Source organism: Pelobates fuscus, chromosome 5 (assembly GCF_036172605.1).
Source record: "Pelobates fuscus isolate aPelFus1 chromosome 5, aPelFus1.pri, whole genome shotgun sequence".
Lineage (NCBI taxonomy): Eukaryota > Metazoa > Chordata > Amphibia > Anura > Pelobatidae > Pelobates > Pelobates fuscus.
Window position 1 is genome coordinate 230,917,174 of NC_086321.1, and position 16,744 is coordinate 230,933,917.

The window sequence follows — 16,744 nt, forward strand, 5'->3', positions numbered from 1 at the left end:
CCCATAGGTCTCAACACTGTTGCTATGGAGGCTTCAAATCAAGATCAAAACCTGCAAGCAATTATTAATGCGGCTGTAGCCGTTTCACTAGAAAAGGCCCGGGCTCGGGTGCTGCCCATTGAGCCAAAGGATCCACAAATATCTGAACCCCCGCTTTCTGACGAAGAAGCGGTGGAGTCCGATTCCACAAAAATAAACCCTTCCAAACCCAATAAGAGATATTGGAAAGGGAATGGGCCAGAACCTCTCAAACGCAAGGGGAAAGAACCGGCGAAACGCCCCAAACAGTCAGACACTAAAGAGAAGCACTCAGTCCAGCCCACTCTATCGGAAGAGGAGGAAGATTCTTTCGACCTACACCCCTTAGCCATCCTAGATGAATGGCAAGCTGACCACTCCTCTGAAGATGAGGAAGACTGGCCCGAGACATCGTTTAAAGGAGCACCTCTCCTTCAAACTGCTATGGGAGATCTCACAACCGAAGATATGGTACCCAGTTCCAATCCTTCTGGGGACGCTGAATCCTTTCTGGATTCGTTTGGTCAACCTCTTTTCGACCCAAGACAGATCAGATACCCTTGATCATCTGAATGGTCACTCCCAGACCATCTCTCCAAGTATATACATTTTTGGATCAGGAGACCCCTAGATCGGGAAGTCCGCAAGCGCCTAAGAGCCGAATGTCCTAGACCTTCTCTACCGGACAAGGTCGCTGTCACCCCAGAGTTTGACACGCTGCTCTACACATATATGGCCAGATCCGGCCGTGACCCTAAAAAGGGCATTGAGCGCAGCTTGCGCCTCACGCAAGACAAAATGCTAGATATCCTGGGACCCCTGGCCAAAATTCTTCTACTGGCTGATGAAGCCCTTTCTAATGAAGATCCTTTAGACCCATCCGTGATAAGAGAATGGGCACTACGCTCAATTTGCCTGCTGGGCAATGCAAATACATCTCTCTGTACCGAGCGTAGAAAAGCAGTGCTGCTGCGTATGGATGCCAAGTTAGCTGACTTGGGAACAAAAGAATTGGGTCCCAAGGCCAAAGGCTTGTTGTTTGGAGAACCCTACATTAAAGAATTACATAAACATGTAAACTTATACGCCACACTAAACAAGGCGCAGTCATCCATGAAAAGGGTATTCCATCATCAACCCTCACGGGTTTTTGGCAGGGCTGGCCGTACAAGGGGTCGTACAGTCAGCCGCTTCTGGTCCACAAATCAACGCCAGAGAACCCCCACTTCACCATTCTTCCCCAACTATCAATCAAGGGGCTCCTACACCCAAAGGGCGGATAGGGGAAGAGGATACAGAGCCCGCGGACGCAACAGATACCCAACAGGTGAGATTCCCTATCTTTCACCTTTCTACTGTTTATCATGCGGGCAGGTTGTCACTTTGTGTAGACATGTGGAAGACGCTGTCTTCAGATACCTGGGTTCTAAACACAGTTCAAGGTTATTCCATAGAGTTTCATTCTCTCCCTTCTCAAACAGGTTATCCTCTCTATCCAACGATGTCAAAATCTCAGAATCGTCTTCTCGATTCAGAACTACGTTCTCTTCTAACAAAAGGAGCGATTCAACCTGCTCCCCTCGACGAAGGCTTCCTCAGCTCCGTCTTCTTGGTCAAAAAGAAATCTGGGGAATACCGCCCAGTAATCAACCTTCGCCAACTGAATACTTTCGTGGTTTACAGACACTTCAAAATGGAAGGAATACATCTCCTCAGAGACATTCTCCGACCAGGCGATTGGTTCACCCGACTCGATCTCAAGGATGCTTACCTCTCTGTATCAGTACATCCATCCAGTCGGCGTTTTCTCCGCTTTCCTTGGCACCACCGGATTTTTCAATTCACCTGCCTTCCATCCGGCCTGAGTTCCGCCCCGTGGTGCTTCACCAAACTACTCAAACCAGTCACCGCACATCTTCGAGAAAGGGGCATTCGTTGCCTAATCTACCTCGACGACCTCTTGCTACTCTGCGAAGACGTATCCAGGCTGCGTTCACAGACGAACTATACATCTTTATTGATCGAATCTTTGGGATTTGTCATCAACCAAGAGAAATCATCACTGGCCCCATCCAGAGTCATTCAATTTCTCGGCTTCGAGATCGACTCTTCAACCTGTGTTCTTCGCCTGCCTCAATCCAAGTTAACTGCGATCAGGAAAGAACTACGCAAAACGCTTCGTCAAGCAGATCTACCCCTCCGAGGTTTGGCTCGGATCGTAGGCCTACTTTCAGCCTCCATTCAGGCAATCTACCCAGGTCCACTACACTATCGGGCCATGCAACGCTTGAAAGCTCAATTCCTCCGGACCCACCCATCATACGATCAGAGGGTCCCGATCACCACCGAAGTGAGGGAGGAACTTTACTGGTGGCTCCGCCACATGTCTGCCTGGAACGGCAAGGCAATTTTCGGTCCCACTCCGGACTTCGTGGTGGAATCAGACGCGAGCCTTCTAGGCTGGGGCGCAACCTGCCATACATCATCCACCGGAGGACCATGGACCAACACAGAACATTCTCTCCACATCAATTGCCTGGAGTTAATAGCCGGCTCTTTCGCAATTCGCAGTTTGACCAATCATCTCTCAAACTGCTGTATTCTCCTTCGGATGGACAATATCTCAGCCGTCCAATACATCAACAAATTAGGCGGAGCCAGATCTCACATCCTCTCCGAAGTGACAAAGGACATCTACGAATTTTGCTTCCAACGCAACATCACACTTCAAGCAGAATATCTTCCAGGGGAGACGAACGTTACCGCGGATTGGTTCTCCCGACATTGGAGAGACGCCAGCGACTGGCGCCTACACAGGACAATCTTCCTTCGCATCTCCAAACTCAGGGGCCCGTTTGTTCTAGATCTATTCGCCTCCCGGACGAATTTTCAAGTCCCTCGTTTCTTCAGCTGGCTCCCAGACCCAGAATGCTCGGCAGTGGATGCCTTCCTTCAGAGGTGGCCGACAACGGGAGCCTATGCCTTCCCTCCATTTGCGATGATCTCCAGAATCCTTCTTCAGGTTCGCAGACAACAGGTCATGCTGGTTCTACTCACCCCACTCTGGCGGGGCCAAGCCTGGTTTCCAGATCTCCTGGACCTCTCCTGTCGACATCCTCTACTGCTACCTCCATGGCCCAATCTCCTAGAGGACCCTCAAGGGAATCCTCATCCAATGATACTGCAAGACCACCTCCACCTAGTAGCTTGGACTCTTTCAGGGGAACCTGGCATTTCGGAGAACTATCGCAGAGAACTAAGGAACTCCTCTGGGATTCATGGGCCCCTGGCACCAGAAGATGCTACCTTTCCTCCTGGAACACTTGGTGCAATTGGTGCCTGGAACGGCATACCGATCCCCTTACTGCCCCTAGACAGTTCATATTGAATTTCCTCTCTCATCTATTCGACCTGGGCCGATCCTACCGATCCATCAACGTTGCCCGGTCAGCCATCTCGGCAGCCCACGTTCCCCTAGAAGGAACTCCAGTGGGCCAGGACCCGCTGGTTTGTAGGCTTTTGCGGGGCATTAAACTGGCTCGCCCTCCAACACCGAAATACTTCCATCTCTGGGACGTCAATGTCATGATTCACTTCCTGGAAACTTGGCCAAACAACGAAGATCTATCCCTCCGTCAACTCTCTGCAAAATTCACCCTGTTACTTTGCCTAGTGTCCTTCCGACGGGTATCGGATGTTCGAGCATTTGACCATGACGCTGTCAATTTTTCTCCAGAAGGTGTCACCTTTTTAGTATCCAGACGGACAAAATCAAACTCTTCTTCAGTTTTTTACCCGTACTTCCCTAACCACCCGAAATTGTGTGTGGTTTCACTTCTCTCCCGTTATTTACTACTCACCTCCTCTCTCCGTTCAAACTCCTCCAGCCAACTATTGGTCTCGTATGTTCGACCTCACCATCCGGTATCAACCACAACCCTTGCCCGATGGGTTAGATGGTTACTCTCCCTGGCCGGGATTGAAGCATCCTTCGGAGCCCACTCCATCAGGGGAGCGGCGCATCGGGAGCATTCAACGCGGGAGCCTCTCTTCGAGACATTCTTCAGTCTGCAGACTGGTCACGGGAGCAGACGTTCCGCAACTTCTATTTTCGTCCGGCTGTGCACGCTTCTTTACCCCTTCTCGGGGAGCGTTAAAACAGCAAATACGAAGCCTCCTGTCATGTTATAAAATTGTAGATTATGCTAGCTTTAGTGTACCTATAATCTTAATTTTATTAATGACAGGAGGCGAGTATTTCCCACCCATTCACTATCGTTTTCCCCCCCTTTAGAGTCGCCTCAATAGGTAAGTTCATCTAAGATAAGAGTAATACACGATGTATCTTCTCCCAGGGGGGGCTAAGGGTTACACTCTATGGTAAATAGTTTAACACTTTGTTGGAGGTGGGCTATGATATATGATTTCTAATTACTGGATGTCATAATTTTAGAAATCCAATTCACGGATTAATCCTTGGTTTCGACTCTGCTCTCTCGTTTCAGCGTAAAGCTCCCTCAAGAGGACAAGCCTAGTTGCTGTATCATCAAGCATTATCTCAGCTCTCCAAGAAGACATCTTTGTTTACGTTCCTGTTCCCTCTCAAGCATCAACTATCTCACCTGGCATTCTGGATTTCGCATCTGGACTTCTTTATCAGTTTCCTGTTCCTACTTGTTCGCAGCCAGAAAGAGGAAGTGACGTCACAGGGAGGGACTTTTATGCCATGTTATCTTTTTTCTGATTGGTTACCCTGTTACTAAGTAAAAAAGTGCTGCTGTGAAGCTTAAGTAAAGAAAGTCTTAAGCAAATACTCGCCTCCTGTCATTAATAAAATTAAGATTATAGGTACACTAAAGCTAGCATAATCTACAATTATAAAACAGCCTCCCAAGAGCGCTACCCAGAGAAGACGACCTTTACAATATATAGACAACCAAAACACAAAATATGCGGGATACGGCTGGAAACAAATCTAAAAGGGACCAAAACACAAAATATGCGGGATACGGCTGGAAACAAATCTAAAATTTTTAGATTTGTTTCCAGCCGTATCCTGCATACTTTGTGTTTTGGTTGTCAATAGGCGATGGTGGTTTCCCGGGTTACGCCATGATGCCTGACAGATCTGATTGGAGGGGGGACAATGCTGCAGAAGGGGGGAGGGATCTCAGAGTGTTCCGCGCAGGTGCCCGGACACTGGATACACGCCGACCAATTTGCCGAACAGGGAGCAGCTATAGCGGTGATGAATGAATAATTTACTTGTCTTATAAAAAGCCTCTATCCATGTGATATGTTTTATGTGATGTCCTGATGAAAGTTCAGTTCCGGAACTGAAACTTTGACTTGAATTTCTTTGGAAAATAAAAGAACACATTTATTGTAAATCCAGGAGTGAGGGTATTTTTCATGCAAGGTATTTACTGTATTACTTGGCACCGGGTGTATATATAATATGTGTGTGTGTGTGTATATAAATGTAAACCTTTACTTCAAGTTTGCCACATAATAATCCCTATTGTTTTCTTTCATCCTCTCCTAGAGTGCTTTTGAAGAACAGTAAATAGTAGGTTTTGAGGGAGTGTGAAATGTAATCCCTGGATATTTGTGTACAATTCCAAAGTGAGTTTGTCATAATTCTATGCAAAATGTTGAAACTAACATAACCCAACACAGGGGGAATTCGCCCCCAGCATGTCAGGTCATTTGGTACTTCCTGTTTGTTTCACTAGTTTTCACATTGAGTATTGCTCAGCCCCCCTGTATACTCGGAGGTTTGCTATGCACCAAGGAACATGTGTCCCTGGTGTATCTAATCCAGGCATGGCTGCTACAAAGCCTGATCCAAAACTAGGCTAGTGACAGACATTTTGTGCATTGAGGAGCCCAAGCTGCCAGACTCCCTGTCTGTCTCTCACAGGGGCGGAGAGAAGCACAGAAATTCAAGCTTGTTCTCTGTCTCTTTAATCAGAGCAAGAGCCAGCCCCTGACTTTAGCTTTTCATTTCGCGAGATTTTAGCTTGGCGCCGTGACCCCCATGTGAGAGCTGTTCCTGGTAAACACTCCCTGCAGCCCAGACATGGCTTCCTATTCCTTACCAGCATAAAAAAAAATACAGAAAATACAATTTTACAGCCAGGCAAAGGCTCCTATTGGCGTTCTGTGCACATTTTACTTCTCTGCAGGCTGATCAGCCTGGGAATACACTGCTTGCTGCTGATATTCTTATTTTCTTCTCTTTGTCTCCTAGTCTCTCTTTTTTTTTTATTTTTGAAGGGTTCTTGCTTTTTTTTCTTTATTTTATTTTCCTTAATGACAATAGAGGGCATAAAGGAAGCTAAGGATATCAAAGGAATATTTAAACTCGGTCATATTCTAATCTAGCAGCTCGGTGGACAGACGGTGCTGGTGGCACGATGTGGATCCAGGTCAGGACCATAGATGGCACTGAGACCCGCACCATAGATGACCTGTCAAGGCTGACCAAGATCGAGGGTCTGAGACTGAAAATCCAGGAGAGCTTTAACGTGAGCCCGGACAGACAACGGCTTTTCTACCGGGGCAAACAGGTAAAGCTGCAGACTGGGTTCATTCAGGCCATCAACAAAGGGATCCGCTTGCCAGCTAGTGTTTTTAATGCCACCATGCCCACTGACTGCCACTTACTGGAGTGCATTAACCCTCCAGCTGCATTCCATCACTGGCACACTGGCCCCCACCTTTTGGCAACTAGATTAACTCACTGAAAGCCCTCGGGTCGTACATCCGGTAGATTAACTGTTGTCCACATGTGGGGCCCTAGCATTTCCTTGTTTTGTTTCCACCTAGCTCATTACAAAATAAAAGGAAATAAACATGGTATTGCATGTTAAGGAAAACAAAACAAATTACTGAACTGTACATTTTAACAAAGCAAATACAACTCTTTAATCTCTTGTTACTTAAAATAAAATAATATAATGGATTTAACTCCTGATAATATTCCTAAATAATTCCCATTACTAATAGTAATTTGCAATATAAGAGCAGTGCAAGGCATGCATCTGTAAGATTCATATTAGAAATGTGCAATTCTTTGCATGCGTGTGGGACTGTGCGCCATTACTTTGAATTTTAATTACCAGACTCCTTTTTTTTTTTTTTTTTTCTGGTGGGAAAGCATGTTACCCGATCATTACCTTGTTTCTTGCAGTGATGGTTGTGCAACTTCAGTTTACGCTGACCTATCATTATTGTGATGGGGCTTGTTCTGTAGAAAAAGAAATGCTGTTTGTTCCTTTTTGATTTTTTTTTTTTCATTTTAATATAGCCTTATCCAGCTAAAGGGGGATAGCTCAATACCAAGATGGACGTTAAACCCTTTCTGCATGGTTTAGATATATACTGCATTGCTTCTTTTCCTTTCTGGAAAAGCCTGGAATGCGCAGCTTGGCATTCAAAATTACGAAGTACTCGGCGACGAGAGAGGCCTATATAACACAGTCACTTTGTATCTAGTTTATAGTACACGGTTATTAGAGCTTTAGCTTGGATCAATAGTTTCCCACACATCTTGCGTGTTTATCGAAAGACAAATAGAAACAGATTTGAAGCATTCATTTAAATTCTAAATGACACCTGTCACACTTGACAATTATGATCTTGTTGATAGGTAACCATGCTACAGTCTGCTATTGAAAGGCTAATGTATAATGTTGCACATATGAAACCCTCCTTCATTACTTTTCTTTTCCTCAAAAATTTTGACCTCGTTGAGCAGTGGTGGTTTGCTTAAACCCCTTCAAAATACTATTTGTACTTGTCGTCGCATGGCTCTGGCCTTTAAGGGTTAAGTCCAGTGTGCCTGCTGTTATTTGTTTACAGAATAATATGCACGCCATTTTGTAAATTTTGTTTTTATTAATTACATTTTTAGAGAGACGATTAGGGTTACTGCCCTGAGGAAGCGGAGATCCGTTTGCGCAGTCTTTCTTTATTGTAGAGGAAAACAGATCATCGCATTAGAAAATATTTATAACTCATTTAATTTGTTCTCTAGCAGTTGCAGACCGTACACTGGAGAAGGTGAAAATCTTTGATGCAAAGTGAAATACGATCATAGTGCATTCTGGCATCAGCTATTATTTTTATGTTCCTACGCCTTTTTTTTTTTTTTTTTTTAAATGGTGGTAGAGGACAGAATGCGAGACAGTGCCCACAAGCTATAGAAAGCCACTAAGCTGTGGCTGCCTCAACCACGTGACTTGTTTTTCTGAACAATACATGTTGGAAATGTCTGATGGTGCGCTTGTGTGGCACACTTGTGTTGCGAATACTGTAGTTCTCAAATGACTAGTAATTTTTTCAAACACTAATAAATACACATCATTATATGAAAATGAGGATACTTCATTTAAAAAAAAAAGTGATAGAATTAAATTGGCACAGTAATAGAAAGATATCCCCTTGTGAATGCGGAATTAGGAAATCTATATTGAAGATGTATGCAATTGTGTTGACTTCCCAGTTAAAAACAACCAATTAAATTGTTTACCTTTAAAGTGTTTGCATAGTGTTTATACTCTAAAGAATGGCTAATGTGATGATCAGCTTATTAAAGTTACTTCATCAGTTCTTCTAGTTTTATTTGTTTTTGGCAAGTGGAATGGAACCTTTTTGGAGCGTATATTTGTTCAGCAAGTATGAAAACCATTCAGTTAGGATTCCAGAAAATATCATTTTAATCCTGAACAAAATAATTTGCATGGTGTCTAGTGTGCCAAATTTGTATTTATTTTTTGTATTCACTTCAGCTACATGTGTTCTTTCATGGTAGCTTAAAGGACCACTATAGTGCCAGGAAAACATACTCGTTTTCCTGGCACTAATAGGGTCCTTGGTTCCCCATCACCCTCTGGGCCCCCCTCCCGCCGGGCTGAAGGGGGAGGAAGGGGTTAATCCCTTACCTTTTTTCCAGCGCCGGGGAATCTCCCCCTTCTGCCGTCATCGCTGAAGGCGCATACGCGGTAAGAGCCGCGCGTGCATTCAGTCAGTCCATGGACGATGGCATCTTCTCACTGTGAAAATCACAGTGAGAAGCGCCTCTAGCGGCTGTCAATAAGACAGCCACTAGAGGCTGGATTTACCCTAAAGTAAATATTGCAGTTTCTCTGAAACTGCTATGTTTACAGCAGAAAGGGTTAATCCTAGAGGGACCTGGCACCCAGACCACTTCATTAAGCTGAAGTGGTCTGGGTGCCTATAGTGGTCCTTTAACCCCTTAAGCACCAAACTTCTGGAATAAAAGGGATTCATGACACGTCACACATGTCATGTGTCCTTAAGGGGTTAAGAGCCACTCCTCAAAGGGATGGAGGGGTGGGGCACTATTTAGTATATATACTCCCAATGAAAAAATGCTTGCATTTATTGCTGCATGCTTTTACTGGTGTATATCTAGAAAAAAAAACAACAAAAAAAAACCTTTCAAAAGCTTCCTTCTGCAGCCTTTGCAAGCCTTTCACCTTTTCCTCACACTCACAGACATTTAGTCTGTGCCAGGGAAATGACCAATCGGATGTATTATTATTATTATTATTATATATATATATAATTTTATTTTTTTACTGAAAAGGCTCTGATTCTGAACCGCAAGGGAGGGAGGGGGCAGGATAGACCAGGACCATGCACACATTGGAAAAAGGCCTGTGAAGGCTACTTACATTATAGTTTAGTGGAGCTAAAAGAAGAGAGAAAACCGACCTGCCTGTTTGACATGAGAAGAAAAAAAACAAACAATGTAACCAAATGTTGCACCCTACCATAGGAAAAAGGATAAAAAATAAAGTAGCGTTGACAAAGTATTCTCTTTATTAGTTATCCATGTAATAGCAAAAACATGGAGGAAAAAAAAAAAGAAAGACAAACTGTGTGTAAAGAAAGGGGGGGGGGGGATAAGACATACCAACACCTGATAGAACTAAACGCAAAGGCTGCACCTGGTGCTTTATACGTAGTTTGACAGCCAGGGATGTGTTTATTTGATTTATAAACATTTTCTCATAGAAATGACTCCCTTGTCCCAATTCATAAAAGTGCAGAATAAAAAAAAACAAAAAAAAGGTTGATCTTTTATAAATTAATCAGTAGCAATTGGGGAACACATCTGGTTTGCATGATTCCAATTAAACAAATGTGGCAGTGAGGAAATTCCATAGGTATGAAAATTATTTTCTTGTGTGTTCACTGTGATTGCTGCACTTTAACACTTTTCATTTAAAGGGACACTCCACTCCCCAAATACAATATAAATAAAAAATATTGTTTAGTAGATATGCCCCAAATAAAGATTTGCATGCATATAATTGTGAATTTTTTCATTCGCGATATAGCTAAAAAAACGGCTTGCAAAACATGCTGTCCTCTTGTCTGCTTCCTAAGCAAATCCTTCTCTTCTAACCCCGCCCAGGCTTTCTGTGGCTGTCCAGTCAGAGAATGCCAATGCAGCTGGATGAGTAGTCTTTGCAAGGCTTCTATGTTCTGGGCAAATGCTGTCTGAGTTTAGGTCCACTGGACCTAAAAAAAAAAAAAAAAGGTATGTGACCTACTTAATTTATAAATATGTAAATTTCTATTGAAATCTGCACCTTTTGCAAAATGAAAAAAGAGGACACACTCCACATATAAAGCTTTTAAGCAACTAAAGTTGTTTAGGGGTCTAGAGAATCCCTTTAATAATTTTATCACAAACTTTTTTTTTTTTTTCTCTTTATGTTTTTCAGGAATTTCACAGACCACACAGTTTCCACTATTGCGAATACTCCATATTTGTATTCTGCTTCTGTTCTTGATTACAATGACTACATACATCCTATACCTTTTCCCCCAGCCCTTAGTTTAACCCCTGTTATGGTCGTGACTTAAATATGAATATTAATTTAATAATTAATATATAATAATTAAGCAACAAATAACAACATTAATATTTTTAGAGTTCGGTATTATGGTCGAATATATAATAGGAAATACACAAAGCATGGTAGTATTAAATGTATATTTAATATAATTATAATAACAAACAAATGCTAGCAGAATGTCAATTTACTACAATAATTACACAATACAAAACTACAAAAGGTTGCTACATGTTTTACAAAAGGCTATTACAATTGCTAAATGTTACAATGGATTTTATATTACTTACAAGGCCCCAGCCCTTTGGCTGTGGTTGTCAGAGCTGGTACTACATCTTAGGTCCAGTCAGGTACAGGCAAAAAGAGTCAGTTTCTCCTACATCTGGTTTTTGTTCAGTGTAAGCAGGATGGCATATGATTTCACTGCCAGAAGCACATGTCTTCCTACACACTGCCCCTAGTCGTGCCTCCAAAGCATTACACTAAATATGCTTTCTTTATGATGTAAAGTCATTAATTAATAGATACCATTACAACCCCTAATCCAACTCTTGCACTACCTTAATCCTACACCCAATCATGCCCCATAACACATTTTCTAATCCCAGCTCAGAGGGATTAGCAGATGGATTTCATATCTCACAATACAGAAGGCACTGTGTGATTGCAGAATGAGAGGGAAATCTCCCTCTCATGCTGCAACTCCAGGAATGGTGATCGGTTCTGAGCAGCTGGAAAAGCCCAGCACCGATTACTTAGCAGGAGGCAAGCAGGGAGACCTCATCAGGGGATTTTTAGATCTTGAGGATCTCAATGATATTGCACAGATATTGTATGAAAATTAATTTAAATGGCTACGTGCACGTTTATTCTGTACACTGCATATAGCTCCGCTTTCGAAAGAAGCCTGGAGTTCCTTTTGTACCATCAGGGAGTTAACCCTGCTAGTAGTTTTAGTGCATGGCGGTCTATGCCTTCCAATAGGCGTTAAAGCACTGTGCTGCATGATGACATAGCTCATCATGTGCTTAACCACTTGTGCGTTCAGAGATAAAATGGAGGAAAAAAAATAACTTGGTAGAAGAATTTCTGCTAAATGTTATGTTTTATTGCTAGGGTTATGACACTGATATAGGTACTGCTTTGAAATGTTTTAAGTCATGTAACCGATTTTGGCCTGGAAGTAGAAATGTTCTGACACCGTTTCATATATTAAAATTAGTGATTTGAACTTGTATTTCTGGACTTGTTAGTGATGGCTAAATTATTTGATACTATACAATCTCAAACATCTAGAATATCAACTGTTGGCATCAAGTTTCTTTTTGTAATGGTTTTCACTTAAAGCATACATTCAGGGAAATTCAAGAGAAGATTTATTTTGCTTGTGATGAAAAACAAATGTATAGTTTGGAATATGAACAAATGAATTTTTGCAATATTTTTTTAAATTTTATTTTTGTTTACATCCAGAGTCTCTTATGCCAATTAAACCACCTCTCTTTGCAGCTTACAATTATCCGGTACCCAAATTTCCATCCCTATCTAAGAATGTCCTCACTTTCCATTTCCAAATGACTACCTTCTTAGTCACATGTCTCCACATTCCCCCTGCCAATTAATCCTCTTCCCTATTAAGTTTGTCAAATCCCCCTGCCAAGGAACAATCTAACATTAAATGTAAATGTATTTTAACATTAGAGTTTTCCTATTATTGTTTACATTACTCTGCATGTTGTTCTAAAATAAAATTCTGCAAAATCTTTATTTCAGCTTTGGGCAAGTCTCCTCTGTGCAGCCTCTCTAGGCCTTCTGTAAAATTGTCAGTTATGATGTTTTTTGACCTTCCAATGCTTTTTGTAGAGGAACATTGGTGGCCTACAGCATACATTTATGGCAATCTACGCTCCATCGTTCTGTTGCTTCTTATAGAAAATCATTGAATCCAGTGTGTCACTATGAAAAAGCATTAACTGCATTTTTGAAGGTCCTTATGAGGAAGCACTTCTTGTGGCTGTCAGTCTCATTCATGTTCTCTGGCAATGTTAGTGGGACTGGGTCAATGCACCAAAATCTCTTTATTAAGGCGACTGGCAGACTACTGGGCCCTGACTGAGTGGGTCCACCTGTGACTTTGACAAACACAATATAGTTTAGACATACATTCTCACACCCTGCAGTCCATAGCCTAGAATACACTGCGCCAGGAGGCACAGAATACATAGTGGAGCTGGGATCTCTCTCATGGGGTGCAGTATATCGCATGGTGTTGTCAACATTCCTAGTCAGCTCAACTCATCCCTGCACAAGATTCCAGGATGGATATGGTCATTTTCTCAAGTTCTCACTGATGAGTGCCGATGCTGGTGGACCATCAGCAGCCAGACGGGGAAATCCACCTGACAATAGTCTGTAAATCTCATTGATTCAGTCCTCCCAAGCTGTACTAAGTGCTCACTCCCTCTCTTCCTATATTGGATGGGGTGCCTGTAGGCTCTAGTGTAGCTGTACTGACATTTGTTCCAACCCCTGGGTATGAACCCTTTATTCTCCTTTCACTTATCCTGTGTCCCAGCTGCATTGTTCTTATCACAAGATATTTAGTTTATTGTCTCCAGTACTTATCATTTAGGATGGCCTAACAAGGGTATAAATGGTCAATATTTTCACTTGTCCTTTAACTATTGTCGAATGAAAATTCAGCCCTGGTAAGTAGAAATGTTCCCGTAGGGAATGTGCCATGGACCATAACCTAAAACAGGGGTCTTCAAACTCCAGCCCCACAGATGTTGCTGAACTACAACTCCCATGATTCTTTGAATTACATAGATAACCAGAGAATCATGGGAGTTGTAGTTCAGCAACATCTGGGGGGCCGGAGTTTGAGGACACCTGACCTAAAAGATACTCGCCTCGCAGTGTCAAGTAAATTTAAGGCCTGCCTAGTACCTTGTGGACTGGAAATTTTAAGCTTTTTAGCAGGTTGCAATTTGTACATATAAATGACAAAAATCAATAGTAAATAGAAGAGGCTGTAGTTCAAACGTGTTGTGGAGTTATAGAGAAAAATAACTGCTTCAGTGCAGATCACTTGTGTTGCTCCTTTCAGTCCAGCACTGATGATTATATCAAAGCTTTGCTATGGTAACCCAGTGGCAATTCTTTGAATTATTCAGACTCTCTGAAGAGCAATACAAGTGGTCAGTACCTGCTTCCTGGGTCCTTGGCATTAGGGGGCTTGTCTTGTCGGGGAGATCTTTGATCTCTCTATTGGCCCATGGAGTGTTAGTACTTTCCTATGGGTAGCATTGGCTCTTTGTAGACTGTTCCGGTCAGTTTTTGACCATAGTCATCAAGGGCCGCAGGTCTTATGCCCAGTGTGCCTGATAGCCTGTCTGCTCCTGATACCTATGGATACTGTACTTTGATTTCCCTTGCTTGGGGACGCCCAAGAAGGGCAAACCACCTCTGTGATGCTGACTTGCTGGCTTCTGAATAAAGCCGGCACTAGCATCATCGGCTAGGGAGTTAGGATAGCAACCATGACACACAAGCTAAGGTTTCTAGGCTTGAGAGAATAAAATAACTGCCTGTGGAAGAATTGATTGACATGTGGGAGAAAGACCTACTGCATTTTTAAATGTTTTCTCCCAATCTATACATTTGCAAGCAAATCTGTAACCACAAAGTATAGATTATTATTATTTTTTTTAAAGAGCATAAGTTATGAACAGCATAACCGCTATCTATTAAAGAAAAAGTGATCACATGGGATTAGGGCAGCCCCCACCTCAATTATGTCATTATTATTACTATTATTGCCTTTTATATAGCGCCAACAGATTCCGTAGCGCTTTGCATTATAAGAGGGGGGATTTAACTATAAATAGGACAATTACAAGAAAACTTACAGATATGATGGGTTGAATAGGACCCTGCTCAAATGAGCTTACAGTCATTAGGAGCAATAATAATAAGACTGTAAAACACGATTGAGTATCCCTGCCTGTTTGCTCTTTAAAAGAGAAGAGAATGTTTATATTTTGTCCAAAACACTCCTCTTGATTGTCAATTAAAAGATCTAGTACACCATAGTATGTGAAGGGTTTCACTGCAAGGAACTTTTTGGCTTTATTGAAAGTGTCTTGGCAAACGTAGAGGGCTACTCACTAATGTAAGAATTCAGAGTGAACTCAATGTGAATTTCAAATTTAAAGGGACACTATAGTCACCAGAACAACTACAGCTTATTGAATTTGTTCTGATGAGTAAAATCAATACCTTCAGGCTTTCTGTAAACACTGTCTTTTCATAGAAAATGCAGTGTTTACATTACAGCCTAGTGATAACTTCACTGTCCACTCCTCAGATAGCTGTTAGAGATCCTTCCTGGGTCATGGCTTCCTGGGTTCATTGATTCAATTCATCTCTATGAGGAGATGCTGATTGGCCAGGGCTGTGTTTGAATTGTGCTGGCTCTGCCCCTGATCTGCCTCCTTGTCAGTCTCAGCCAATCCTCTGGAGAAGCATTGTGATTGGATCAAGCCACCACTTCTGATGATGCCAGCAGACAGCTTGTTTTTCTGAGTCTAACAGCATGCAGAGCTACAGCTTCAGGCTTGAATACAAGTAAGATTTTGCTATATTTATGGAGGCATGAGTGGCCCAGGGGGGCTAGATGGTGGTTTTAACACTATTGGGTCAGGAAAACATGTTTGTGTTCCTGACCCTATAGTGTTCCTTTAAGACCAAATTAACACTAACTGAAAGCATAGCTGATTTAGACAATTTTTCCAGTTTGGCTATTTTTAGCTTGAATGTGAAATTTACTTTGAATTCTCACTTTAGTGAAAAGCACTGAGAGTGCAACAGTGCAATAAGGAATCTATAAGAGCAACTAGTAAATATAACTAGCTAAGAGAAAGTAACGCATTTAAATTACGTGGCTAAGAGCTTTGCTTTGCAACTACAGTATAGATAGTAGACCCGTTTGAGCAGGGCTTTCCTCACCTCTAAATATCACATTTCTATAATTGTAATGGTCTAAATAAATGATAATCTATAAAATACTCATACTGCAATATTGCTTGTGCTGCCAGTGATCAAATGGTACCTAGAATCGTTTGCATAAAAGCAAGTAAATGCTAATTCGTGACCGTGCATCTTGCCAGATGCATTAAGTTCAGAATTTTATTAAAACTGGTGCTTTGTGAATAGTCTAAATCCTAAACGTTGTATACGATTTGAATGCGAAAGCACCAATTTAATCCTGATACAAATACATACAGGTGATTGCTAAAGATTTGCTCGGGCCAACCCCGCGAACCTAGAGGTCAGTGTTTTGGTCACTTTTATTTAGTAAATAACCCTATCACAAGGCTCGTCAAATCCCAGTCGCCATGGCAACTTGGATTTGTGTCCTGGCGCCCTGAATTTGATGACCCATGCAGGCCCTGGGGTGGCCGGCAGGCTTATAAAGAGCATGGGCGTGCGTGTCGGTGGTCGGTCGACCAGCTCAGGAAGAGCGTGGGCGTGCGGCCTTGCGAGTGAGAGCATTGGCGTGCGTACAGACTCCTAGAGATTTGAGGCAGACTGGCAGGCGCGTGAGGTAGCTGTAACAACTTCCCTACTCTGCTCCCTCTCTGACCCAGGATGCACTCCAAAGGCTGTCTGAGTGACTGTCACTAGAAGTGTTACAAGGCAGCAATGTAAATACTGCCTTTTCTCTGAAAAGGTAGGGCTTACATTGAAAAGTGTGCAGGGACAGATTATAGACACAAGAACTACATTAAGCTGTAGTGGTTCGGTGACTACAGTGTCCCTGTTAAGAA

General features: G+C 42.5%; 1 protein-coding gene across 1 annotated transcript in view; it reads left to right on the top strand.

Annotated features, from left to right (window-relative positions):
- The first annotated feature begins 5,879 nt into the window (after window positions 1-5,879).
- Window positions 5,880-16,744, top strand: part of UHRF2 (ubiquitin like with PHD and ring finger domains 2) — a 142,002-nt gene continuing 131,137 nt past the window's right edge. The window contains exon 1 of the mRNA XM_063455111.1: window positions 5,880-6,590. Within this exon, the coding sequence (XP_063311181.1) occupies window positions 6,438-6,590 (153 nt within the window). The 5' untranslated portion in view covers window positions 5,880-6,437. The remainder of the gene's footprint in view (window positions 6,591-16,744) is intronic.